The 26,989-nt window shown below is 37.6% G+C and overlaps 1 protein-coding gene across 1 annotated transcript in view; it reads right to left on the bottom strand.

The window, feature by feature from the left end:
- VPS13B (vacuolar protein sorting 13 homolog B) overlaps positions 1-26,989 on the bottom strand; it is a 795,867-nt gene that overhangs the window by 716,715 nt on the left and 52,163 nt on the right. Inside the window, 2 exon segments of the mRNA XM_042923372.1 lie at positions 696-863; positions 13,033-13,153. Of these exon segments, the coding sequence (XP_042779306.1) occupies positions 696-863; positions 13,033-13,153 (289 nt within the window).

The raw sequence follows: 26,989 nt of genomic DNA, 5'->3' as shown, positions 1-26,989 counted from the left end.
GGGAAACTAAGAAATGGTAAAGTAACTCACCCAAGGTCATAGATCTCTACTAAGTAGGACAGCCAGGATCCAAACCCATGTAGTCTAACTTCAGTGCCAGCACTGTTACCAAATACATACCCTGGCAAGTCATAGATAAAAGGTGCTCACAATACTCTCCTCACTACCTTTTCAAAAAAAAATGTATACTTCTTACCCTATCAGAACATGTATCAACAAATATTAGGATTTATTACTATTTCTTCTGACAAAACTAAGATGATCCATAAGTCCCAAATATGCTCTGGAATATACGAACCTAAAACATGTATCAGTCAGATATATAGTTTTGCCATTACCAAGCAATGCAAAATCAAAGTGTTCCTTTTCCTCCTTCAAATCCATTAAAAATATTAACTGTTTTTATTATTACAACCCATAGCATTGTAAAATATAATACAGTTGAAATATGCATGCAGTAAGAAAGAGTAAAACTTAAAAATATTAAAAATTGAGTTCCGGATTTGTTAATCTGAGGGTCTATTAACCTCCTGTAATTGTATGCTAAATTATTTTTTATATGTTCATTTTCTAGGCTGAAGGCAAAAAGCTCTCATTAGATTTATCAAAGAGCCAGTTGGCCCAAAACTGGTTTAGAAACCAAAACAACTATTTCAATAATGGAAAAATCTAAACTCTTTTTAGTATTTACTCACCAGAAATATCCATGAATGCACGATCCCATAATTCACCTACTGTATAGCATTCTGCAGAAGTGATATTGACTGAAAGAACAATATCATCTTCAACATATTTTAGTATGAGATTATTTATAACAATATTTACATTATTTACAACTCGTCTAATCAGACTCTGCACATAACCTACAAAATAGGAAAAAAAAAGGATTCAATTAGCCATAAGTCTATCAATAAATAATTATTCTAAAAATGTTACTGAACTTACTAATGTATATGACAGGCGGATATCATTCGGCATATTACACAAAGAGGAAACTAACAGTCAGTCAGATAGGTAGACAGGCTTGCACAACTGACACAGCTATTATGTAGCAGATCCACCACCAAAAAAACATTACCAAGAAGTTCTATACGATGAAGTGTTCATATACTAAGAGAAATCACAGAGACTACACCTTTTTAATAACATAATACTATATCCCATTCAGTGATAATCCTATATTCAGTAGTTTGTCTGGCTTCTGCCTATTTAAAAACATTTTCCCAACTGAAAAAAATTACTACATGCTGATTATTCAATGTATTGAAGAAGAATTGCTTCTTTAAGACTGTTTTTGAGCCAGCTGCCATCTTTTCTTCCCACTTCTAATAGCCATAATTATATTCAAAAGTTACTCTGGCAGGAGGAAAGATAGGAGAAATATGACCATCATAATGGCTTCAAGTATTTCCACTTACTAATATAAAATAATGAACTAGTGGAAAGGAGAGAATATAAATGAGGAAGAAAATGTAGACAGAATTTAAAGAGGTGAAAAAACACAGTGAATAAGAAAAAAGAAAAGTATTGAAGGAATGAATAGAGAAAACCATAATGAGAACACAAGGAAATAAGAATGAGAAACAAATAAAAAAAAATCAAAACAGAACCAGTGAACATTCTTTTTTATCCCTAGCAGCCTAAAATCTCCAAACTTTTAATTTCATGCTTCTGTGGGATACTCCATAATCTCGTAAGTTTCTCACGCAATAAATTTGAATACAGACCCATTAGTGAGGAATTTAATTGAAAATATAAATAAAACTAAACATAAACAGCATTTTTAAAAACACAGGAAGAAATGATTTCACTTGATTTCCCACTATAAGACCTATTTAAAAGCTACTTAAAATGTCAGCTATTTCATGAACTATCTGCTTGTATTCAGAACTTAACTGGACAAAACAGAATCGACTTCTGTCAGCAGCTGATATTATTAACATCTATAATAACTGCTGAGAGAAAGCCTATTTAAATCTATTCAACCAATCAGGAGACTATAGATGCTGGAGAGGATGTGGAGAAACAGGAACCCTCTTGCACTGTTGGTGGGAATGCAAATTGGTGCAGCCGCTCTGGAAAGCAGTGTGGAGGTTCCTCAGAAAATTAAAAATAGACCTACCCTATGACCCAGCAATAGCACTGCTAGGAATTTATCCAAGGGATACAGGAGTACTGATGCATAGGGGCACCTGTACCCCAATGTTTATAGCAGCACTCTCAACAATAGCCAAATTATGGAAAGAGCCTAAATGTCCATCAACTGATGAATGGATAAAGAAACTGTGGTTTATATACACAATGGAATACTACGTGGCAATGAGAAAAAATGAAATATGGCCTTTTGTAGCAACATGGATGGAACTGGAGAGTGTGATGCTAAGTGAAATAAGCCATACAGAGAAAGACAGATACCATATGGTTTCACTCTTATGTGGATCCTGAGAAACATAACAGAAACCCATGGGGGAGGGGAAGGAAAAAAAAAAAAAAAAAAAAAAAAAAAAAAAAGAGGTTAGAGTGGGAGAGAGCCAAAGCATTAGAGACTGTTAAAAAACTGAGAACAAACTGAGGGTTGATGGGGGGTGGGAGGGAGGACAGGGTGGGAGGGAGGACAGGGTGGGTGATGGGTATTGAGGAGGGCACCTTTTGGGATGAGCACTGGGTGTTGTATGGAAACCAATTTGACAGTAAATTTCATATATTAAAAAATAAAAAAAATAAAATAAAATAAAATAAAAAAAAAAAAAATAAACACAAAAAAAAAAAATAAAAAATAAATAAATCTATTCAACCATAACATATTTGCAAAAACCCACTCCTTCATTCATTCCCAAAGGATACAAATAGGAAAGAAATGTAAAACAACTAAGATCAAGTTTTCCTCATAAATGGAAACTATTAGCAGCTTTTAGAGTGTCAATATGCTACAATATGACAATATGCTACAAAATTAATATACACAGTATCAATAAATTGTAAGGTATAAATATTTTTATAAGAGCAAATGCTAAAATAATGCTTAACAAATTAAGCTTCTAAAAGAAATTTTAAATATCAAAAGTTTCAATCTTGTAATGTATATTCCCGCATGCTATTACTACTCAACACAGATGTTAAAAATAAAAATAAAAATGAACATCCTGTTTCTAAGAAGTCAAGAACATGACTAATATTGGTTTTCCTATTTCTGAAAAACGTGTCATCAATAAGGAATTTATAAAAACCTCTTAAGAGTTCAGGAGTTTTTACTACCTTCAAAAGAAAAACTCTCAAGGATAGAACTGGAGAAAATAGATAATGCAAGAGAATAGAAACATAATACTGTAAATGTATTTGAACAGACAGAATACTAATGATAGATTTTCATCTATTTTTTAACATCTTCCCTCAGTTTCTCATTATAAAACTAGCATACATGTTGAGATGGATAAGCCAATTCACCAAAGATAAACAATAAAATATCTAAAAAGAACTACTCCCAGAGACTATGTTTCCTTATTAAAAATATAATACCAAAGTAACAGTAACTAATGGAAAAAATGATACACTATTTCCCTAATCCCACATATAACTTAGCTTTAAGTGAGCTATAGAAGAGTGTCAAATAGCAGATCTACTAGCTCTCATCGCTAAACATTTAGGAACTCCCTCAGAGTATATCTGTTCAGATGACGTAACAATAATCCAGGTCTTTTCCACAAGCATCTAAAAATGTAAGGTCACTCTGGGAATACAACCTACAGATGTCATACTGGATGCCTCTAAAACAACACCCTGTTAGTAATCAACCTTTCCAGAAATTCCTACCATTATCCAACTCTCTCCCACCCACAAATCCCATTCCTCCAGACACATACAGCTATGCCCACAGGACCAAATAAAACACTATGAACTTTCACTGACTTCGCTCATGCTCTTCTCTGGTTTAGAATATTCTTTGTCCATTCTCCCTATTCATTATAGGCCCAGTATAAATGTCCTCTCCCCTACATCCTCTTCTCCAATGTCCTCCAAAACCTACACAATATTAAGACCATCTCTACCACTTTCCTTAGGCTTAAGTTATTACTGCCATTTGTGTATGATTAGATATAATTATTTTCTCTGTTAAACTATGAAATCCTAGAGAACAAAGACTAGATTTTATTTATTTATCTATCTATCTATCTATCTAATACTACTAAATTACATGACATGTAACAATGTTGGTTACAAAGACAACAGCTACAATCTATCCTGTTTTCACTGGAAAGTCAAGTTGCTGAAACTCAGAAATTGCATGGTTGATGACTTGGTTGCCATACCTAAAAACATTTTTGTGTACAATTTGAGGGTTGTGAAGCATCATGTAGGCAACTTATGTTCAAATTAGTACAGGTAAAGTTCTTTTTAACATTCTTGACTTTTTCTTTAATTTTAAAGAGAGCACAAGAGAGGCAGAGGGGGAAAGAGAGAATCTTAAGCAGGCTCCACACTCAGCATGGAGTCTGATGAGGGGGGCTATGATCCTGGGATCATGACCTGAGCCAAAATCAAGCGTGATGTTCAACCAACTACCCCATTTATGCACCCCAGTACTTCCCATTTTTGACAGGTAGATACTGACTTGTATTATTTTCCTATTCAAGAGCCACCCATCCTTCAAGGTTGTACAACAAATGACTACTGGTAACACCAAACTGTTCTCAAAAAGTATCTCTAGATCTACGTAAATGTTCAAACTTCAAAATTATAACCACAGCCATAACTTTGCCCTAGAAAATTCTGAGACCAGAAATTCAGCTCTACCATGAAAGAACCTTAACATGGTTCCCAGGCAGGATAAGGCTGCCAGAAAAGAGTCTTCAAATAACCATATGAGTCAAACTTTAAATAAAATGATTTACCATTATCCAGCTGGATTCTCAAATTATCCCTTTTTTTTCCCCCTTTGGTAAGATTAACTTTAACTGCTCTGCCTCCCAGTAATTGCCCAACAAGTTCAGTTACTTCCTAAGCAACTCCTTTACGGTGATTTATGTTGGCATAAAAGAGGATACTAGTCCTCCTGTTAGGTAAGGCAGGAAATCACTTGTTAATCCAAAAGCTACCTTAAAGTTAAAATAGAATGCAGCTCTGTTTTATGCTTCTAAAAATAGTATTTCTTCAGTTATTTTTATGTTTTACAGTCTATGCTCCCAAAAATAGAACAATTTTCGCAATTCTGACTATAAGGGTAAATTCTAATAAAGGCTCTAAAGGATCTTTAAAAGTCTGCAACCTGTTTTGAGTAGATTCAATTTAGCCAATAATTTTTTATCTGTGAAATCAACAACTGAAAAAAGCTTTAAATTCATCATAAACAAGCTCTTTCTTAAAAGAAAAAGATGTGTAACAAGATTTAACCATTAAACCTAAAACCAATTATTCTTTGCCAGGATACTGGTGGAGAATATTTAATACAATGAGCTGAGCTCATATAGGAATTTTTCAAGGGATATGCAGTCAGAAATTTGGAGAAGTAAAAGGACTGCCCATTTAATAAATAACAAAATAGGGTTAGTTTACATTTTAATTCGCCAAGGATTTTTCCCAAGGAATTAATTAGTAGGCAAAAATTTAGAAAGTTCTGGGGCACCTAGGTGGCTCAGTCAGTTGAGCAACTCACTTCGGCTCAGTCACAATCTCACGGTGTGTGGGATCGAGCCCTGCATTGGGCTCTGTGCTGACAGCTCGGGATCCTGGACCCTGCTTCTGATTCTGTGTCTCCCTCTCTCTCTAGGCCCCTCCCCTGCTGATGCTGTGACTCTGTCAAAAATAAATAAATGTTAAAAAATAGAAAGTTCTGGAGGAAATTCAAGGGGAAGATGGTAGCAGAGGAGGGCACTGGGCTCACCGCGTCCTGCTGACCACATAGATTGCACCCACATCTGCCTAAATAACCCAGAAAACCACCAGAAGACTAGCAGAACAGACTCTCCGGAGCCAAGCATAGACGAGAGGCCCCCAGAAGAGGGTAGGAAGGGCGGAGAGGCGGTACGCACTACCCGGACTGACGGGAGGGAGCCGGGGCGGTGGAGGGGCAGCCCGCCGGGCAAGGCAGAGCCCCTGAGTCTGGCTTGCAAAAGCGGAGGGGCCGGACAGTGAGTTCTGACAGCCAGCGGAACTTAACATCTGGAATGTTATAAGTCAACAGCTCTGCTCCAAGAGCGGGAGGGCTAGAGGACAGGGAGGGAGAGTTGTTGAGCCCCAGAGGACACAGCTCAGGGTGGCAGGGAACAAAGGCGCTAGCCAGCACCATTTCCCTTGCCCATCCCCCAGCCAAAATCCCAAAGGGAACCAGTTCCCGACAGGGAACATGCTTGCACCTCGCAAACACCCAACACCGTACTTCTGCGGATCCATCCCTCCAGTGGCAGGTCTGACTCCCTCCCGGAGCCGCAGGGCCCCTCCCAAAGGGGATCACTGAAGGAAAAGTGAGCTGAGCCTCCCCGTCCCGACCCTGTGCACCTTGCCAATCCACCCCAGCTAATACACCAGATCCCATCGAAGCAGCACCACAAGCCTGGCAGTATGCAAGTAGCCCAGACAGGGGCCACACCACTCCACAGTGAGACCTGTGCCTGGGAGAGAAGGTAAGGTACACGCCAGTCTGACTGGCCCTGGCAGTGGGCTGGGGGCAGATATCAGGTCTGACTGTGGCCCCGCCCACCAACTTGAGTTGGTGGAAGGACAGGGGAAGAGCCCTGCAGTTCCCCACCACCCCAGGGACTACCCAAAATGACGAAACGGAGGAATTCTCCCCAAAAGAAACTCCAGGAAGTAGCGACAGCTAACGAACTGATCAAAAACGATTTAAGCAATGTAACAGAAAATGAATTTAAAATAATAGTCATAAAATTAATCGCTGGGCTTGAAAAAAGTATAGAGGACAGCAGAGAATCTATTACTACAGAGATCAAGGGACTAACAAACAGTCAGGAGGAGCTAAAAACTGCTATAAATGAGCTGCAAAATAAAATGGATGTGACCACAGCTCAGATTGAAGAGGCAGAGGAGAGAAAAGGTGAGTGAGAAGATAAAATTATGGAAAAAGAGGAAGCTAAGAAAAAGAGATAAAAAATCCAGGACTATGAGGGGAGAATTAGAGAACTAAGTGACACAATTAAACGTAATAACATACGCATAATTGGGATTCCAGAGGAGGAAGAGAGAGGCAAAGGTGCTGAATATGTACGTGAAGAAATCATAGCTGAGAACTTCCCTGATCTGGGGAAGGAAAAAGGCATTGCAATCCAAGAGGCACAGAGAACTCCCTTCAGATGTAACTTGAATCGATCTTCTGCACAACATATCATAGTAAAACTGGCAAAATACAAGGATAAAGAGAAAATTCTGAAAGCAGCTAGGGATAAACATGCTCTAACATATAAAGGGAGACCTATAAGACTTGTGACCAATCTCTCTTCTGAAACTTGGCAGGCCAGAAAGGAATGGCAGGAAATCTTCAATGTGATGAACAGAAAAAATATGCAGCTGAGAATCCCTTATGCAGCAAGTCTGTCATTTAGAATAGAAGGAGAGATAAAGGTCTTCCCAAACAAACAAAAACTGAAGGAATTCATCACCTCTAAATCAGCCCTACAAGAGATTCTAAGGGGGATCCTGTGAGACAAGGTACCAGAGACATCACTACAAGCATGAAACCTACAGACATCGCAATGACTCTAAACCCATATCTTTCTATAACGCTGAACATCAATGGACTAAATGCTCCAACCAAAAGACACAGGGTATCAGAATGGATAAAAAAACAAGACCCATCTATTTCCTGTCTACAAGAGACTCATTTTAGACCTGAGGACACCTTCAGATTGAAAGTGAGGGGATGGAAAACTATCTATCATGCTACTGGAAGTCAAAAGAAAGCTGGAGTAGCCATACTTATATCAGACAAACTACACTTTAAATTAAAGGCTGTAACAAGAGATGAACAAGGGCATTATATAATAATTACAGGGTCTATCCATCAGGAAGAGCTAGCAATTATAAATGTCTATGTGCCAAATACAGGAGCCCCCAAATATATAAAACAATTAATCACAAACATAAGCAACCTTATTGATAAGAATGTGGTAATCGCAGGGGACTTTAATACCCCACTTATGGCAATGGATAGATCATCTACACACAGGATCAATAAAGAAACAAGGGCCCTGAAGGATACATTGGATCAGATGGACTTGGCAGATACATTAAGAACTCTGCATCCCAAAGCAACAGAATATACTTTCTTCTCGAGTGCACATGGAACATTCTCCAATATAGATCACATACTGGGTCACAAAACAGCCCTTCATAAGTATACAAGAATTGAGATCACACCATGCACACTTTCAGACCAAAATGCTATGAAGCTTGAAATCAACCACAGGAAAAACTCTGGAAAACCTCCAAAAGCATGGAAATTAAAAAACACCCTATTAAAGAATGAATGGGTCAACCAGGCAATTAGAGAAGAAATTAAGAAATATATGGAAACAAACGAAAATGAAAATACAACAATCCAAACACTTTGGGATGTAACGAAGGCAGTCCTAAGAGGAAAATACATTGCAATCCAGGCCTATCTCAAGAAACAAGAAAAAATCCCAAATACAAAATCTAACAGCACACCTAAAGGAAATAGAAGCAGAGCAGCAAAGACACCCCAAACCCAGCAGAAGAAGAGAAATAATAAAGATCGGAGCAGAAATAAACATTATACAATCTAAAAAAACTGTAGAGCAGATCAATGAAACCAAGAGTTGGTTTTTTGAAAAAAATGAACGAAATTGATAAACCTCTAGCCAGGCTTCTCAAGAAGAAAAGGGAGAGGACCCAAATAGATAAAATCATGAATGAAAATGGAATTATTACAACCAATCCCTCAGAAATACAAGAACTTATCAGGGAATACTATGAAAACTTACACACCAACAAACTGGAAAACCTGGAAGAAATGGACAAATTCCTAAATACCCACATGCATCCAAAACTCAAACAAGAAAAAATAGAAAACTTGAACAGACCCATAACTAGCAAAAAAATTGAATCAGTTATCAACAATCTCCCAACAAATAAGAGTCCAGGACCAGATGGCTTCCTTGGGGAATTCTACCAGAAACTTAAAGCAGAAATAATACCTATCCTTCTCAAGCTGTTCCAAAAAATAGAAAGGGAAGGAAAACTTCCAGACTCATTCTATGAAGCCAGCATTACTTTCATTCCTAAACCAGAGACCCAGCAAAAGAAGAGAACTACAGCCCAATATCCCTGATGAATATAGATGCAAAAATTCTCAATAAGATACTAGCATACTGATTTCAACAGTATATGAAAAGAATTATTCACCATGATCAAGTGGGATTCATTCCTGGGCTGCAGGACTGGTTCAACATTTGCAAATCAATGTCATACATCATGTTAATAAAAGAAAAGGTAAGAACCATAGGATCCTGTCAATCGATGCAGAAAAAGCATTTGACAAAATTCAGCATCCTTTCTTAATAAAAACCCTCGACAAAGTCGGGATAGAAGGAACATACTTAAACATCATAAAAGCCATTCATGAAAACCCCACAGCTAACATCATCCTCAATGGGGAAAAACTGAGAGCTTTCCCCGAGATCAGGAACACGACAGGGGTGTCCACTCTCACCGCTGTTGTTTAACATAGTGTTGGAAGTTCTAGCATCAGCAATCAGACAACAAAAGGAAATCAAAGGCATCCAAATTGGCAAAGATGAAGTCAAGCTTTCACTTTTTGCAGATGACATGATATTACACATGGAAAATCCGATAGACTCCACCACAAGTCTGCTAGAACTCATACATGAATTCAGCAGAGTCACAGGACAGAAAATCAACGTACAGAAATCAGTTGTGTTCTCATACACTAGTAATGAGGCAACAGAAAGACAAATAAAGAAACTGATCCCATTCACAATTGCACCAAGAAGCATAAAATACCTAGGAATAAACCTAACCAAAGATGTAAAAGATCTGTATGCTGAAAACTTTAGAAAGCTTATGAAGGAAATTGAAGAAGATATAAAGAAATGGAAAAACATTCCATGCTCATGGATTGGAAGAATAAATATTGTTAAAATGTAAATACTACCCAAAGCTATCTACACATTCAATGCAATCCCAATCAAAATTGCACCAGCATTCTTCTCGAAGCTAGAACAAGCAATCCTAAAGTTTGTATGGAACCACAAAAGACCCCGAATAGCAAAAGTAATTTTGAAGAAGACGACCAAAGCAGGAAGCATCACAATCCCAGACTTTAGCCTCTACTACAAAGCTGTAATCATCAAGACAGCATGGTATTGGCACAAAGACATATAAACTAATGGAATAGAATAGAAACCCCAGAACTAGACCCACAAAAGTATGGCCAACTGATCTTTGACAAAGCAGGAAAGAATATCCAATGGAAAAAATACAGTCTCTTTAACAAATGGTGCTGGGAGAGCTGGACAGCAACACGCAGAAGAATGAAACTAGATCACTTTCTTACACCATTCAGAAAACTAAACTCAAAATGGATAAAGGACCTGAATGTGATACAGGAAACCATCAAAACCCTAGAGGAGAAAGCAGGAAAAAAACCTCTCTGACCTCAGCCGCAGCAATTTCTTACTCGACACATCTCCAAAGGCAAGGGAATTAAAACCAAAAATGAACTATTGGGACCTCATGAAGATAAAAAGCTTCTGCACTGCAAAGGAAACAATCAACAAAACTAAAAGGCAACCAACGGAATGGGAAAAGATATTTGCAAATGACATCAGACAAAGGGCTAGTATCCAAAATCTATAAAGAGCTCACCCAACTCCACACCCGGAAAATAAATAATCCAGTGAAGAAATGGGCAGAAGACATGAATAGACACTTCTCTAAAGAAGACATCCAGATGGCCAACAGGCACATGAAAAGATGCTCAGTGTCGCTCCTCATCAGGGAAATACAAATCAAAACCACACTCAGATACCACCTCACACCAGTCAGAGTGGCTAAAATGAACAAATCAGGAGACTATAGATGCTGGAGAGGATGTGGAGAAACGGGAACCCTCTTGCACTGTTGGTGGGAATGCAAACTGGTGCAGCCACTCTGGAAAACAGTGTGGAGTTGCCTCAAAAAATTAAAAATAGACCTACCCTATGACCCAGCAGTAGCACTGCTAGGAATTTACCCAAGGGATACAGGAGTGCTGATGCATAGGGGCACTTGTACCTCAATGTTTATAGCAGCACTTTCAACAATAGCCAAATTATGGAAAGAGCCTAAATGTCCATCAACTGATGAATGGATAAAGAAATGGTTTATATACACAATGGAATACTACATGGCAATGAGAAAGAATGAAATATGGCCTTTTGTAGCAACGTGGATGGAACTGGAGAGTGTGATGCTAAGTGAAATAAGTCATACAGAGAAAGACAGATACCATATGTTTTCACTCCTATGTGGATCCTGAGAAACTTAACAGAAGACTATGGGGGGGGGGGGGGGGGGGGGGGAAGGTTAGAGAAGGAGGGAGCCAAAACATAAAAGACTCTTAAAACTGAGAACTGAGGCTTGATGAGGGGTGGGAGGGAGAGGAAGGTGGGTAAGGGGTATTGAGGACAGCACCTGTTGGGATGAGCACTGGGTGTTGTATGGAAACCAATTTGACAATAAATTTCAGAAAAAAAGGGAGGGAGGGAGGGAGGGAGGGAGGGAGGGAGGGAGGGAGGGAGAAAGAAAGAAAGAAAAAGAAAGAAAGAAAGAAAGAAAGAAAGAAAGAAAGAAAGAAAGAAAGAAAGAAAGAAGGAAGATTCTGGAACCATCACATCACTCCAAGTAGAATTAGAAACATTCAGAAGTAAAATATCTTCTCTTGGCACCTTCTCCAGCTGTAGCAATTAATCTATTCTAAAGCCAGAGGTATTATGGAGACTTGTTAGATGAAATTCAGAATATATAAAGCATCAGCATTAACATCACTGTAACACTAGTTTAAAATGTTTAATCAATTGAAATTTAACTTAGAACATATCTGAGGAGGAGGGCTATGAAATGCTGTACCTAACACCAGTCTGTTAGTAGATGGTGCAAGACGACTGTCAAAACTTAAAGGTTAAACCCAACAGAAAGCCTACAAACCTTTGGCCCAGAAAACAAATATATACTAACATCAACTATACCTCTGAGAAAAAGAAATGACTGATGAATAAAATCAAAAGAGAAGTGACTGATAAAAACAACCCCTAACTTAAAAAGGCAACAATGCACTCTGGCCACGGGGCTGATAGGTCATGATCGTGGTTTCTTCTTCATTAAATAGTTACTAAGCAACTGCTATTTGTAAGCCACTACTGTTCTAGGTAAATAAATATTTCAGGAAATAAAAGAGATGGTGATCCTCCTGGTGAATTCTATAGTTTACTGAAACTCAGAACAATCTAGTGTCTTTACTGTTAATCAAGAAGGAAGGGGAACTGGGGCGCCTGGGTGGCTCAGTGGGTTAAGCGGCCGACTTCGGCTCAGGTCATGATCTCGCGGTCAGTGAGTTCGAGCCCCGCGTCGGGCTCTGTGCTGACAGCTCAGAGCCTGGAGCCTGTTTCAGATTCTGTGTCTCCCTCTCTCTGACCCTCCCCCATTCATGCTCTGTCTCTCTCTGTCTCAAAAATAAATAAACATTAAAAAAAAATTTTTTTTTAAAAAGAAGGAAGGGGAACAAAGAGACTATGGGAAAGCAGAGGCATGTCTTTGCTCGGACAGGATGTAAGAAAGAAACTTTAGGAACAACCTGCTGCAAAAGAGCATCAAAATTTGAACAGAAGACATTTTGGAGGGCTCTGGACTCAATGTGTTCTTATGTTATGAAGCAAACCCACATACACATGTACTCTAAGTATTTTAGGACACTAAATACTAAAGTGTATATTCTACAATTGGCTACAACAATGATTAATAACAAGTGTAATTTTGGCCTTAACAAGCCCATTCAGAAGTTACCTGGTGGTAAATCAGGATCTGTGGGAGCAGCCTGCTGAATTCTTCGGGGTTTTACTGATGATTTTGTGTTCTCAGTAGTACTACGGTTGGTAGAATTAGAACCACAGCTTTCATGGTCATCCTATTTTTAAGAAAAGTAAAGTATCAATCATCACTCAAGAATTAGGAGACATATTTCAGTTAAATATATAGCTTAGGGTTACTAAATTTGATTAGACTCTAATTTTATTTTTTAGCTCTAAAAATCTGTATACCAAACAATTCTTATAATTTGCATTCTCAAACACTGTTTAAAAATAACGAGTAGTTTAAAACACAAATTCTTCCTTTCTTGAGTATCTAAACAAACCAACTGATAACGTCAAGAAATCCTTACATATGACTTTTGCAAAAAAAGACTATTAAACAAAGCTTTAAACACTTGCCATTTGAATACAAAATAAATGGAAAAGGTCTTAATTGTCTCCTGTTTGTTGTTTCCATGGTAAGACCCCCAGTATTGTGTGTGTTAAGAATCCAAGCTGTCTTCTTAATCACCTTAATGATTAATCTTAATAATCCTTAGAATCCTTTGCATCCTATTATTTTTACTGAATTATTATTCTCATTAAACATAAGGCTTAATTGGGTTTTGATATGGATAGCAAAAACTTCAATACAATACATTTTCAAAACATATTCCTTTATACAGTGCAAACAGTACTCTTTTCTTACCTTGATTCAACAAGTTTATATAATGCTCTTATGTGCTAATTGTTGAATGTACAAAGCGAAATTAGATATAATATTAATTTTCAGAGTCCACTAAAAACATATATAGCTTGTTTTACAGAGTACTTTATTTTTAAGTTAGGAACAGAAAGAACTATTAAGAACTATTTGGAAGAACTAGAGAGGTCAGGCTTATAAAAGTATAGGAAAGTTTTAGGCTAAGATTGGAGGTTACATAGAGGGAAACCATTAGCAAAAGCAGCATATATGTATGTAGCATGTACAAGAAATAATGATTAGTCAAATAAAGCCAAAGTATACAATGTAAGGTGAAAGAACCACACCAGAAACTAAAGGCATGAACCAGTTCAGTAATAGTGAGATAACATTAAGAACTATAAAGATGCGGGGTGCCTGGGTGGCTTAGTCGGTTAAGTGCACATGCTCTCACTCTCTTGCTCTCTCGCAAATAAAAATAAACATTAAAAAAAATAAAAATTTAAAAAATTTAAGAGAACTATAAAAATGTTCTCAGTCTTCATTCTACTTGGCCATATTTCAAGATTTGGTAATTAGGATGCCAATAACCAATAAGAAAGGAGATTTAGTAGTTCTAGTAGAGGAACAAGAGTAGGAGCAGTAAATGAATAGTTCAAAAAGTGAGTAAGAATTTAAAGCGTGAATAATAAACATAGATTGCCCCTTCAAGAAGACAGGCAATATAGGAAGGAAATAGATTGGGTAGTAATATGAGGTAAAAGCATCAGTCATCTTCTTATTCCCATTTTGGGGATAAAAGAGCACATTTTGGGGCATCTGGGTGGCTCAGTCGATTAAGCATTTGACTCGATTTTGGCTCAGGTCATGATCTCAGGGTTCATGAGTTCAAGCCCCACATTGGGCTCTGTACTGACAGTGCAGAGCCTGCTTGGGATTCTCTCTCTCTCTCCATCCCTCCCCCATTTGTGCATGCTCTCCATCAAAATAAAATAAACTTTAAAAATAAAAAAAAAAAGCAAGTTGCCTTACATACAAAGGATAACTGATGGTGCACTGTGCCTCATCAATTTATTAATAATAAAACTATTTGATAATACAAGAATGGTGAGGAATTCAGTTTTCTATTTTACATATTTGAAGAGAAAAATTCAAGAAAAGATGGAAAACCACTAAATTTACCAATCTAATAAGATACTAAAAGAAAATAACAATGATAAGACCTTTAGACAACAAAATTTTTATTCAATGTCACCCTAAGAGAACAATTATATAAGATGAATCTTTTATAAGACAATACAGCTTCAGAGGCTAGTGATATATTAGCAAAAGAAAAAAAAATGTTTGAAACTTCAAGACAAGCAGACAGTAACAGATTTGCTATCTTAAAAAAAATTTCACATGAATTTATGTCATTTTAACTTAATGCAAACCAAACTTCACAGTGTTTCATTCTAAAAAACAACTTCACTATTCAATCTTTATAATGACATCTTCTGTTATTTTGGTGGAATGTTATAGTCTCTAAATACTAAAGGACTACTACTATGAATAAACCTTACTGTAATTACTTTTAGTTCAGCTTACATCCTTAAAAATGTCTGTAGTCATACACTTCTGCACAACGTTAACATTAAAACACACTATTAATTTTTGAAACATATGGTTGTCTCAAAAGCCCAGAAGTAAAACATGTTCATTAAAGAAATGTGAAAAAGTTCCAAGTGAACTGCCAAAACTAGCATAATTATGAAAATATTTAACACTGAAACCATCTGAAATCACATACTGTATATAGATTACAGTGATGTCATAATAAACATTCCAGCCAAAATGCACTAAAACTACTGCAGTCCAATAAATCTGGCATACATGAGATGACAAACATTTTAAAGTAAGAGAACAAGTTTTTATTTTTTAAAAGTGATTAGCAGCAAAAAAAGGGTAAAGTGCATAGACTAAATATAAGATTTCAAATAGTTAAAAAAAATAAGAGTGAAGAAAGCTTCCCTACAAATTACACATTTTTATTATTCAAAAGAAAAAAAAATAATTTGCTTAAAATTTGTAATAATCCTGAAATTTCAGTCACTTTAAAAATGACCATTAATCATGGTACTTACAGAAATCTATACTATAAAACAAATACTACCAAATGTGCAAATGCAAATCTTTCTTAATTATAGTTAGGAAATTAGGGTTGCATATATAATTAGAAAATAATCCTTTTCATAATTTCACCTAGTTTTCATTTCAATTACATCTTAATTGCATCAGTTACAGATCAGCTTCCATCCAAATCCTACCTCAGCCAAATTAAATAAAAAGCAAAACAAGAATTACAATATTTACTATTAAAATTAGAATTACTTCCATCATTATGAGCTCACTATCTGCTTCCAACCAGTATGCATCATTTTTTAACACATTTTACTTCATTGAAAGTCTCTAATTTCTAATAAAAGATACCCTGTTCTCAAAAATACAAACTAAAATGTTTTGAGGTCATTTTTAACCCCAAACACATTACAGTTATATCTCTTATTTAGGTTGCAATTTTCCCAAAATGTCTGGTAAGTACATTTCATGGTAAAAGAATGTTTTCTCTTGGGGACCACATAGCTATTTCTGAAAATACTGCCCTTTGCTCCTCATGAAACAAGCAAGAATGTCATTTCCTTACAAAAGTTCCTAACAGAGGGAAAATGTGGTGAACACCATATGTATGTAAATACATCCATTACCTTCATACTGACAGATGATAGGATCAGGTTGCATACTTTTCACCTTAGCCCTCATAAGGGTGAGTCAGTTAAAACTTGAAACCCATCAACTCCCAGATTCACAATGGTATAAATAAGATTGAGGATAGGACTTAAAACAGGTGGCTGAATCATTTCAACTCCTTGGTTAAAAATAGACCAAGAGACGGGGTGCCTTGGTGGCTCGTCGGTTGAGCATCCAACTTCAGCTCAGGTCATGATCTTACGGTTCATGAGTTCAGGCCCCGCATCAGACTGTGCTGACAGCTCGGAGCCTGAAGCCTGCTTCAGATTCTGTGTCTCCCTCTCTCTCTCTGCCCCTCCCCTGGCTCATGCTCTGTCTCTCAAAAATAAACATTAAAAAAATTTTAATGAAATAAAAATAGACAAAGAGGTTAAAATGGAACAAAGAATTGAAGGGAAAAAAACTGAAAGGCAGCATCAATAAGTGATGTGCTTTAAGCTCTTCAGCCTCATGGCATGCAGACAAGCAGAAAAGAATGAAGGCTTACCTGAATGCTCTGGTCACCAAAAAAGCCTGAATGAAATACAGTGAAGGGCCTTGCAAATGAACTGATACAGAGCTTGTAAGGACATGCACCTCTACCCTCTCCAGTAGCAAGTACAACAGCAATTGTCAGATGCAATAAAGAATCTCTAAGAGAAACCCTGAATTCCAGAGTCAGAGAGTCAAATAAAGTCACCAAAGAAGAGGTATATTTGGAGAACACAAGAGCAAGCCCGGGAAAACACATTCACTCACCTTCATGGTCAAAATTAGAATCGCTGACTCACGTCTACCCTGACAGCAATATTAATCAACTTAATTTTAGTCACTAAAAAAAGTACCTTGCACACTTAAAAGAAGGAATGCATATGCCCCCAATGTCTTCACACATCAAATGCAGCCCACAGAAGAGGCTGCTTACATCTTTTCTCCCATCAAGGGTGAGAACATGAGGTGAGGGTGGGCAAGAAGAGAATGCTGTTGATGCCCCCCCTTACATTATTTTACTTGATCCTCCCAAAAGGAAGAACAGCTAATCTGACAAGCCAAAGCCAAATATTCATTAAGCCACGTTTTAATAATGAAAGACATCACTGTACTAACTGTAAACACCTGTGTGGTGGGGCCTGTCTTCTATCTCTGAGATCCATGCTACTCAAGTAACAGGACCAGAGCCATTTATGCCAGATTAGCCTATCTCTCTCCTGCCTTCTTTTCAAACACACAGAGCCACCTGAACCAGAATACTTCCCCAGCCAGAAAACAAACTGTGCTGGTTAACAGCAACACATTTAAGGAAAATCTGTTGTATATTATTGCCTATGACATCCCCTTCACTCTTATCACTAGGCATATATAATTATTGCCAACCTCTCCTCTTTTTAGAGCACTGGATTGAAGTGGTTAGACCTACTCATATTTGAAAGGTGAAACAGGCAGAAAATTAATGGAAGAAAGACCAAAGTATATATGGAGGCATTCTGGCATAAAGCACATTCTGCTATCTAATTTTTACCAGAATTCACTAGGGGGCTGGAGGAGACTGGGTGCTTGACTAGATTAATAAAACTGTGCTTTGTTTTCTTACAAAAAACTTCCTTCAGCAAGAAAGAACTGAGCAATGTGTATGTATGTGTTAGCCACTCTGAGAGAAAACATGTAGTATAAATAGATGGTACCCTTATCCAGGTACTTTACTTACCTACTTCAGGAACTTATATGCATAAAAAAATTAAAAGCAATGTACGTTAGTCAGCAATCATATGTCACAAAGAAACACTAATGACCTTTACTGAACACTTCGATGTGCCAGACCAGGCCTTAAATATTTTAAGAATGAAATTAGATCTTAAGAGGTCCCAAGGTCAAAAAGATAGGAAGTGACTGAGCTGGGATAAATACCCAGGTCTGTCTGTCTGAAAAACTCCTCCTATGAGCTCTTTCCTGAACTTGAAACAAATACCAACAGCAGGGAGAAAGAGAAGGCAGAGAGGGAGGAAAAAGAGACAAATAGAAACTTTTTTTTAATTTATGACACTTCTAATGTGTCACCTACTGCTAATGACATTATACTCATCTCTTTATCCTCTTAAAGCTATGAATTAGACACTGTTCTCCATGCAAAAGTATCCCCGTTTAATATTTTTTTATATTCATGTATTTATTTTTGAGAGAGAGAGAGAGAGAACAAGTTGGGGAGGGGCAGAAGAGAGAGACACAGAATGTGAAGCAGGCTCCAGACTCTGAGTTGTCAGCACAGAGCCCAACGCAGGACTCAAATCCACAACTGTGAAATCATAACCTGAGCCAAAGTCAGATGCTTAATGAACTGAGCCACCTAGGCACCCTAAAAGTATTCCCATTTAAAGATAAGGAAACTAAGACATAAAGAGATGGTTCAAAATCACACTACCACATCGCATAATCCTAACCACAGTTGGTCTACTTTCTCCCTATGAGAAAAGGCCAACTAACAACACATATATTAGGAGAAGGGATTGAGTACAGTGAGAAGGGATTGTGCACAATCCCTTTAGTCAAAAAAATGTCACAAAGGACTTGAGGTTTGAAAAGCCTGTCCTTAGGCTTGCAATCTGTATAGTCTGTTGCAACTAAATTCTACCACTGCCCGTTGAAAAATGAAAACAGCCACAGACAATATGTAAACAAATAAGACTGTGTCTCAAAAAACCTTTATTTACTAAAACAGGTGGTAGGCCCATGGGCCATAGTTTCATTACCTCTGCTTTAAAACGTTTGTCTTAATAAAAATGCACAAGATAAACATGTATTCGACCTGAAATTGCATTATAACACAGTGTTTTCATCATGTAAGGCCAAAATCTCAGACCACAAAAAATAAATATAAATTTTGAGGGAATCTATAAAACAACTAGGGAAGAAAAAACACAGAATTTTTGCTTGTCAAAAGTACTGCCAAAAAGACAAGGCATTTCCACTGTTATCCCTTTGGCCAATTTTTGATGAAGAAGTAAATGTTTAAAAAGAGAAAGGAAAGAAAGCCAAATGGCAGTAAGAAAACTGGCTGAAGATTCTAGGAGCCCAAAAGAAAAAAAAAGTAAACATTTCTGCAAGGAAATAATATATGTAACTACAGCATTATTATCAAAATAGCATATTCTAAACATATGCAAATGTAAAAGTTAAAATTTTGCCAACAAATAAGATATAAAAAGTAACCTGGAAAAAGATATATAAGCATGGGGGCAGGGCGGGGGGGGTGGAGGGAAACATCTTCTAATCATATGTAATTCCAAAAGGGAGAAATTCCCAGAATATTCTCATATTCTAATAACGAAAAAATGCATTTCAGATAAATTTTCAGGAAGCACAGAATTTTCCCAATAGTACCATGAGTACCTTCTCAATAGTACTACTAAATCCAATTGAGATTTTTAAAATTTTTAAAGTTTTTAAAGGAGTAACAAAGATTTTAAAGTGTTTAATTATATGCTATTACAACATTAACAAGTATAAAATTCACAAATTCTTAAGTATTCAGACTATAATGACTCATTTCACTTTAGCTATCAATGGGACACTTACTCCTAAAAAAGTGGTATAATATTAAGTATGCTGCTTAAAAAAAAAAGGAAAAACTCAAGAGCCATAATGTTTACCATATTCCTGTTTCATAAAGAAACACTGGTTTATTTTGTATTTGAAACCCCTTCACATCTACTCTATACTTGTGTGTCGATTTATACTCAGATACTTTAAACAGTGATTAAGATATAAATACCTTTAACTGTTATAAGAGAACAAGGTATTCTTTTCCATCAAAATATTATAATTTATATATCTAAATATCTAGTATTTATCTATTTATTCTAGCTCCATGTCAGGCTCTGTGCTGACAGCTCAGAGCCTGGAGCCTGCTTCGGATTCTGTCTCCCTCTCTCTCGCTCTCTGCCCCATCCCTGCTCACATTCTCTCTGTCTCTCAAAAATAAATGTAAAAAAACATAAAACAAATTAAGAAAGAGTAAATGGTTGAGTAGATTAAGAGAGGGAAAGACTCCATTAAGTCTAGACAGAAAAAAAGAGTCTGAAGATAGTAAAGTAGAATGGAGGTGGTAGAGGATCACATTCAGAATTCTCTGCACACTGCAGTACAGGAGATAAAAGTTGGTAAGTAGAAAAAGAAAGAGTCCTCAACTTCAGAGTATTATATATAAAGGAATGTATTTTAAAAGCAAACAGGTAAGTCTTATACTGTAAAATAATATTCTGAATAACTATTATGGGTACAAACAATGCAAGAAGCTTTATATTCATTCTTCACAATCATCACAAAAATCCTCTAAGATACTGTCATTTTCATTTAACAAATGACAAAAATAAAGTTCATATGAATAGCTTATAAAAAGTGAAAATTTTTGAAAAATATTAGAGAGTTTTTGTTAAAGTCTTGGAAAAGTTCAAAAAAGGAAGGAATTACTTTAAGCTATTTCTATTACTCTCACTAAAATCCTTTCATCTTCTTACAGTTGGCCATTTTTCTCTCATCCCAACTCTTGCTATTCTCTTTTGAATAGAAAATAGAGCTACTACTAGAAAAGCCCTAGTCATAAGCAGGTAAGTAGGAGTTAACCCAAAGGTTAAATCTAGAAATCAGAATTGTTAAGCAAAGAAAGCAGCAAAGACTTTCTCAAACACAAGCTGAAAGAATTTGCATCAAGATGAAATGGACTACAAAAATATTCAAGGAAGTTCTTCAAACTTAAGTAAAATACGGCTACATGAAAAATTTGATCTACGTAAAGAAATGAAGAATGCCAGAAGTAATTAAATGGGTAAATACAACAGACACTTTATTTTTTAATTTCTTAAAACACTGTTCAAAGCAATCATAATAATAACAGCATACCACTGATTTATAATATATATTGAAGAGTCATAACAACATTAGCACAAACGATGGCAAGGAATAAAGAGAAGCATACTGTTATAGGCATACTAAAGTAAAACACAATATTTACATTATCCATGAAGTGAAATATTATTTAAGTAGATAAATTAAATACGCATATTGGTAACCCTAGAACAGCCACTAAAAAAATGAAGAGATACAGCAAATAAACCAGTAATGAAGATAAAATGTAATGCTCAAATACACTCAGCTAATCCAACAAAGGCAGGAAAAGAAAAAAAGGAACAAGAATTAGCTAGAACAAATAGAAAACAAATAAAAAGACTTGAGACCAATCTTACTAACAACTACATAAAATGTAAACAATCTAAAACACTCCAATGAATAGGCAGAAATTATCAGACTAGTAAAACCCAACTATAATCTGTCTATATTGCAAACTCAGTTCAGATGTAGACTCAGTAGTTTCTGATTACTAAATATCCCAAGTTTAAAAAAAAAATCATGGCAAAATGAACAAGTTCAAGAAAAAAGAAAATTAGCAGTATCTAATCATCAGAAGAAAAATCAGAGAACCGTTGCATTTTATGAATTGAAAGGGAACCTACAGACTAGCTTGTGAACCAAACAGAAAAACTCGAAGCTGCAGTGTTCTTCGTTATTGTTAATTCCAGACAATACACAGAGATGGCTTAAGGCTAAAAGGGAAAAGAGAACATGGAACCATCAGCAAGCTGAAAAGTACTAAACCAGCATTGTTTTCTGTCTGCAGCATTTTGACATATAAATTATAGTGTCCACAACATGGAATATTATAACTAAGGTTATAGTGGCTCTTCTATTACAATCCCGTATATTCACATTCATTCATAACATTCTTAGAAAGTCCTTCATTAAAACAAAAGACTTCATTACTTGTTTGAATTCAAATGTGACTTTTCTTCTTCCTAAGACAGAAGAGCTAGGAGAATAAAAATAGCATTTTCAGCTCAAAAAAAGAAAAGAAAAAAAACTTCCCAAGGATAAAACACACACAACAGGATCCCTCAAAAACATCAAGCATGGCAAACAAGAATTAAAACTCCTTCATTAAATTATATAAAAAACTTTTTATTTAACCAAAACCCACTTTATGCCAAGTTCAGTTTTCATATGGCATGTATTTTAAGCTTATACATGACACAATAAAAGATCCTAGTATATGCAATTTTTTTAGCAAGCACAAAGCAGTTTTTTAAAGCAAAAGTACACTCCCAAGGTGGGAGAGCAGGCAGGTTCTACAAGGTGGAACTGGCCCCTAGGTTGCTTTGGGATTGGATATTACTGGGTCTCTCTGGGCTGGAAGGAACTGTGACATACAGTGGGGTGGTCTCTAATGCAAGCTGCTTCCAATCATTTGGGGGAACTCCTTCCACAGGTTGGGAGGGGGCTTTTTTGACCCTATGAAGTTTCTACCGGGACTATCAGGGCAGCCTTTCTCCACGACAGGTTGGAGGCAAGGGTGCGGGGGGTTAACAGCAGTGCAAATGCATGATTACTCAGGGACAGAGGTGGAAGGGGGAGAGTGTAGGCTCTGCACTTGCGGCTCTCAGTCTGTCAGCCCCAACGTCTGGGAAGTCATAAGGTCAGGATGTTGTGCCCCTGGGTTTTTGATGTGTAAGCTATTTATCACCATCTTTGCCTCCAGCTCTTGTCTCTATCATTCCCCTTTAAGGATTCAGGACTCTGGCTTGGGGGCAATTCCTTCCACTGCTGGTATCTAGCATGTCCTAACATGTCCTCCTCCCCCACCCCCCTACCCCTGCTCAAGAAATAGGGACCCAAATCACTGGCAAAGAGGGCAATGACCACTCTGGCTGCTTCAAGCTGAAGCAGGGCATCAGGGAGTTTGGGTTCACTATTCTTGCTGTCAGGTAGGAAGAATTTCCAGGTACGATATCCATTCACGAGTCTCAGGTAGATGAAGGTGTCCTGAGTACAGTCTGGTGGCCTTGGTGTAGTTCCAGTTAAGAGTTTTATTGCTTCTAATCTGCCACATCCATCTTTACTGATGACTCCAGTCCATGGATGGTTACTTGTTGCAGTGGGGCCAAATGGAGTAGAGGACCCCTTCAGTCCATCACCATGTGTGGGGTAGCAGTTTCTGAACTGGGTGTCCTTTTACCTCAAGGGCAGTTAGCCACGCAGTGTCCTGTCTGCTGACATTTAGGACATTGGGGGTGGGGGGGGGGGGTCTCTTACTCGGATATTTTCATGCCCAGTCCTCCTGCAGATCAGGCATTTTCCTGATCCCTTTTTTAGGACGCAGTTGGGCATTTTTGAAGCAGGTTTGGCCCTACAGGGCCGCTAGCAATTGGGCCTGACTGCCATATTTCCTTTTCTCTTTCTTCCAAGCCTTAGCCTCTTCCTCTTGGTCCCTGTTGTGTAAGACATTAGATGATGCTGAAAGAAGTTTTTTAACACTGGGGCCCAGGTTCTCTTACCAGTTTTGGCAGATTCCGCCTGATATTTGGCAGACTAAGAGAAGAATTTGCCTTTTAGGATGACCGTTCCCTCAAAAGACTGTAGATCACGGTTAATATATTTAGTCACAGCCTCAGAGTCTTTCTAGAAAGGCAGTAGAATTCTCATTTGGCTCCTGGGTGACTATAGCCACCTTAGAGTAGCTGATAGCTTTTTGTCCACTGGCTTTTAACCCTGACTTAACACAGATGAGAAACTGATCCCACTCCCATCTTTCTGAAGGTTGGTCATAATCGCATCCTGGATCCACAGGTAGGGACAGCAGTCTCTCCTACTGGGTATCTGGTATCAGAGAGGTGAAGACTGTTAGCATACACCCTGGCTTCCTTAAGAACCATTCCCTTTTGGGTCACTGGAAGAGCCTGTCCAAAGATGATCATCATTAAAGAACTAGATCATTATAACATTATCTTCCAAACAGAGGAAGGGATAGATGTGTTATAAAAGGTCACGAAGAGAGGAGGGAGAGTTAAGATGGCAGAGAAGTAAGAGAACCAGAATTTCCCTTGTCCCACAAACACAGTAGTATTGAGGTCAGAACACTTGGAATTTCAGGAATCCAGGCTACTGAGTGACAGAAACATCTCCACCAATGTACGGAGACAGCTTGGGGGACAAAGATGCATGTTTGCAAATTGAGACAGATAAAACGGGCAGCGTAGGCACAGAAAGAGGGAACACCTCTGGTCAAGAGACAAAAGGAAGAGAAAGAGAGGCTGTGGAAGTGTGGGATTGTATTTGGACAAGAGAAAAACCTGTCCAGACCACAACCAGGGATCGAAAAATCCAGAGAGCCAGTTTCTACCTTCCAAACAGACTTAGGAGTCAAGATCAGAGTTCTCAGGGCTGTGCAACTTTATCCGGACTGAACCCACAGCTGTGTGTGTGCGCCCAGCAGGGAGGGGAGCAATCTGGGGGGTGCACTGGGAGACAGAAGTCCCTCCCTTGAGTCTATGGGAAGAGGGTAAGACATCAGGTTTTGAATTCCAGCTGAGCGCCTAGGAGAGGCGGGAGACTGTGGTGGAGCAGGACAAGCTGGCCCACCCGTGCTGCTCTGTGAAAACTGCCTGAACAGCATGGTTTGAGACACCCAGTCTGGGAGGAGAGATTAGGGTGTTGCTATTTTTCTCCCCATCACCAACACGATGGGGCTTCAGAGAACAGGTCAGCGACCCCCAGTGGAACCAGGACCCACTTACACCAAACCCCGCCCCTCTGTGCCTGTTAGCTGCTTATCTACTGGAGACTGACACTAACCAGACTAGAAGGCCTCTCCTGCAGACCAACACAGCCACCAGTTCCAACGTACTAACAGACAACTGTCCTGTGGTTTTGCATTTTCTGATTTGGTTTTTGGTCAATTCTTATTATATATATATATGTATACTTTTCTTCTTTCTCTATTGTTTGTTTAATCAGGCATTTTGACTATTCTTTTTACACCTTTTCTATATCTCCTCTTCTTTATTTTCATCTCTCTCTCTCTCTCTCTGTCTGGATTGAGACTTACAGTTTCTTTGATTCTCTTCCTGGTCCTTTTTTTCTGCCCCTGTCATTTCTCTTTGTATGGGATATGCTTCTTCTTCCACTCTCCCCCTTTTCCAATTTTTCCAGAGTTACTTCAATGAACAAATTAAAGCATACACAATGAAAGGTCCAAATCACCAACCACTACAAGTAGGAAGATAAAGCAACCAGAGTCACAACAACAAAGTGCAAGCGACACACTGCAAAAACATTTCCTGAAGTGCCAGGCCCTGGACAGAAAAGTACTCACAGGTGCAAGGCATATAACAAGCTATTAAAACACATAAAAGACAGAAAATTAGCCAAAATGATGAAATGGAAGAATTTTCCTCAAAAAAAATTCCAGGAAGAAATGACAGCCAGAGAATTTCTCAAGAAGGATATAAACAATATATCTGAATATGAATTTAGAGTAACAGTCATGAGACTAATAGCTGGGCTTGAAAAAAGCATAGAAGACAAGAGAATCTATTGCTCCAGAGATCAAGGACCTAAGAAACAGTCATGAGGAATTAATAAATGTTATAAATGAGATGCAAAAAAAAAAACCAAAAACCAAAAAAAAAAAAAAAAAAAAAAAAAAAAAAAAACAACCAGATGCAGTGACAGCAAGGATGGAAGAACTAGAGGGGAAAATAGGTGAAATAAAAGATAAAATTATGGAAAATTATGAAGCTGAGAAAAAGAGGGATAGGAAATTACTAGATCATGAAGGGAGAATTAGAGACCTAAGTGATTCAATGAAATGCGGTAATACCCGTATCATAGAAGTTCCACAAGAAGGAGACAGAGAGAAAGGGACAGAATGTTTATTTGAACAAGTTATTTCTGTGAACTTCCCTAATCTGGGGAAGGAAACAGATCCAAGTACAGGAGGCACAGAGAACTCCCTTCAAAAAAATCAACGAAAACAGATCAACACCATGACCTATCATAGTGAAACTGGCAAAATACGAAGATAGAGACTTCTGAAAGCAGCTAGGGACAAACGGGCCTTAACCTACAAGGGTAGACACATAAGGGTATTAGCAGACCTGAACTCTGAAACTTGCCAGGCCAGAAGGGAGTGGCATGAAATGTTCAATGTGCTGAATAGGAAAAATATGCAGCCAAGAATCCTTTATCCAGCAAGGCTGTCATTCAGAACAGAAAGAGATAAAAGACCTCCCAGACAGAACAATAACAAAAACAAAAACATAAACTAAGGAGTTCATGACCACTAAACCGCCCTGCAGGAGACCCTAAGGGGGACTCTGTGAGTGAAAAGCAGCAAAGACTACAAAGGACTAGAGACATCACCACAAGTATGAAACCCACAAAGAACACAATGACATTAAATCTGTATCTTCCAATAATCACTCTGAATGTAAATGGACTAAATGCCCCGATCAAAAGACACAGGGTGTCAGAATGGATTAAAAAAAAAAAAAAATCCATCTATATGCTGCCTACAAGAGACTCATTTTAGACCTGAGGACACCTGTAGATTCAAAGTGAGGGGATGAAGAACCATCTACCATGCTACTGGATATCAAAA

Source organism: Panthera leo, chromosome F2 (genome assembly GCF_018350215.1).
Source record: "Panthera leo isolate Ple1 chromosome F2, P.leo_Ple1_pat1.1, whole genome shotgun sequence".
Classification (NCBI taxonomy): domain Eukaryota; kingdom Metazoa; phylum Chordata; class Mammalia; order Carnivora; family Felidae; genus Panthera; species Panthera leo.
This window is presented reverse-complemented; position numbering and strand designations above follow the sequence as displayed.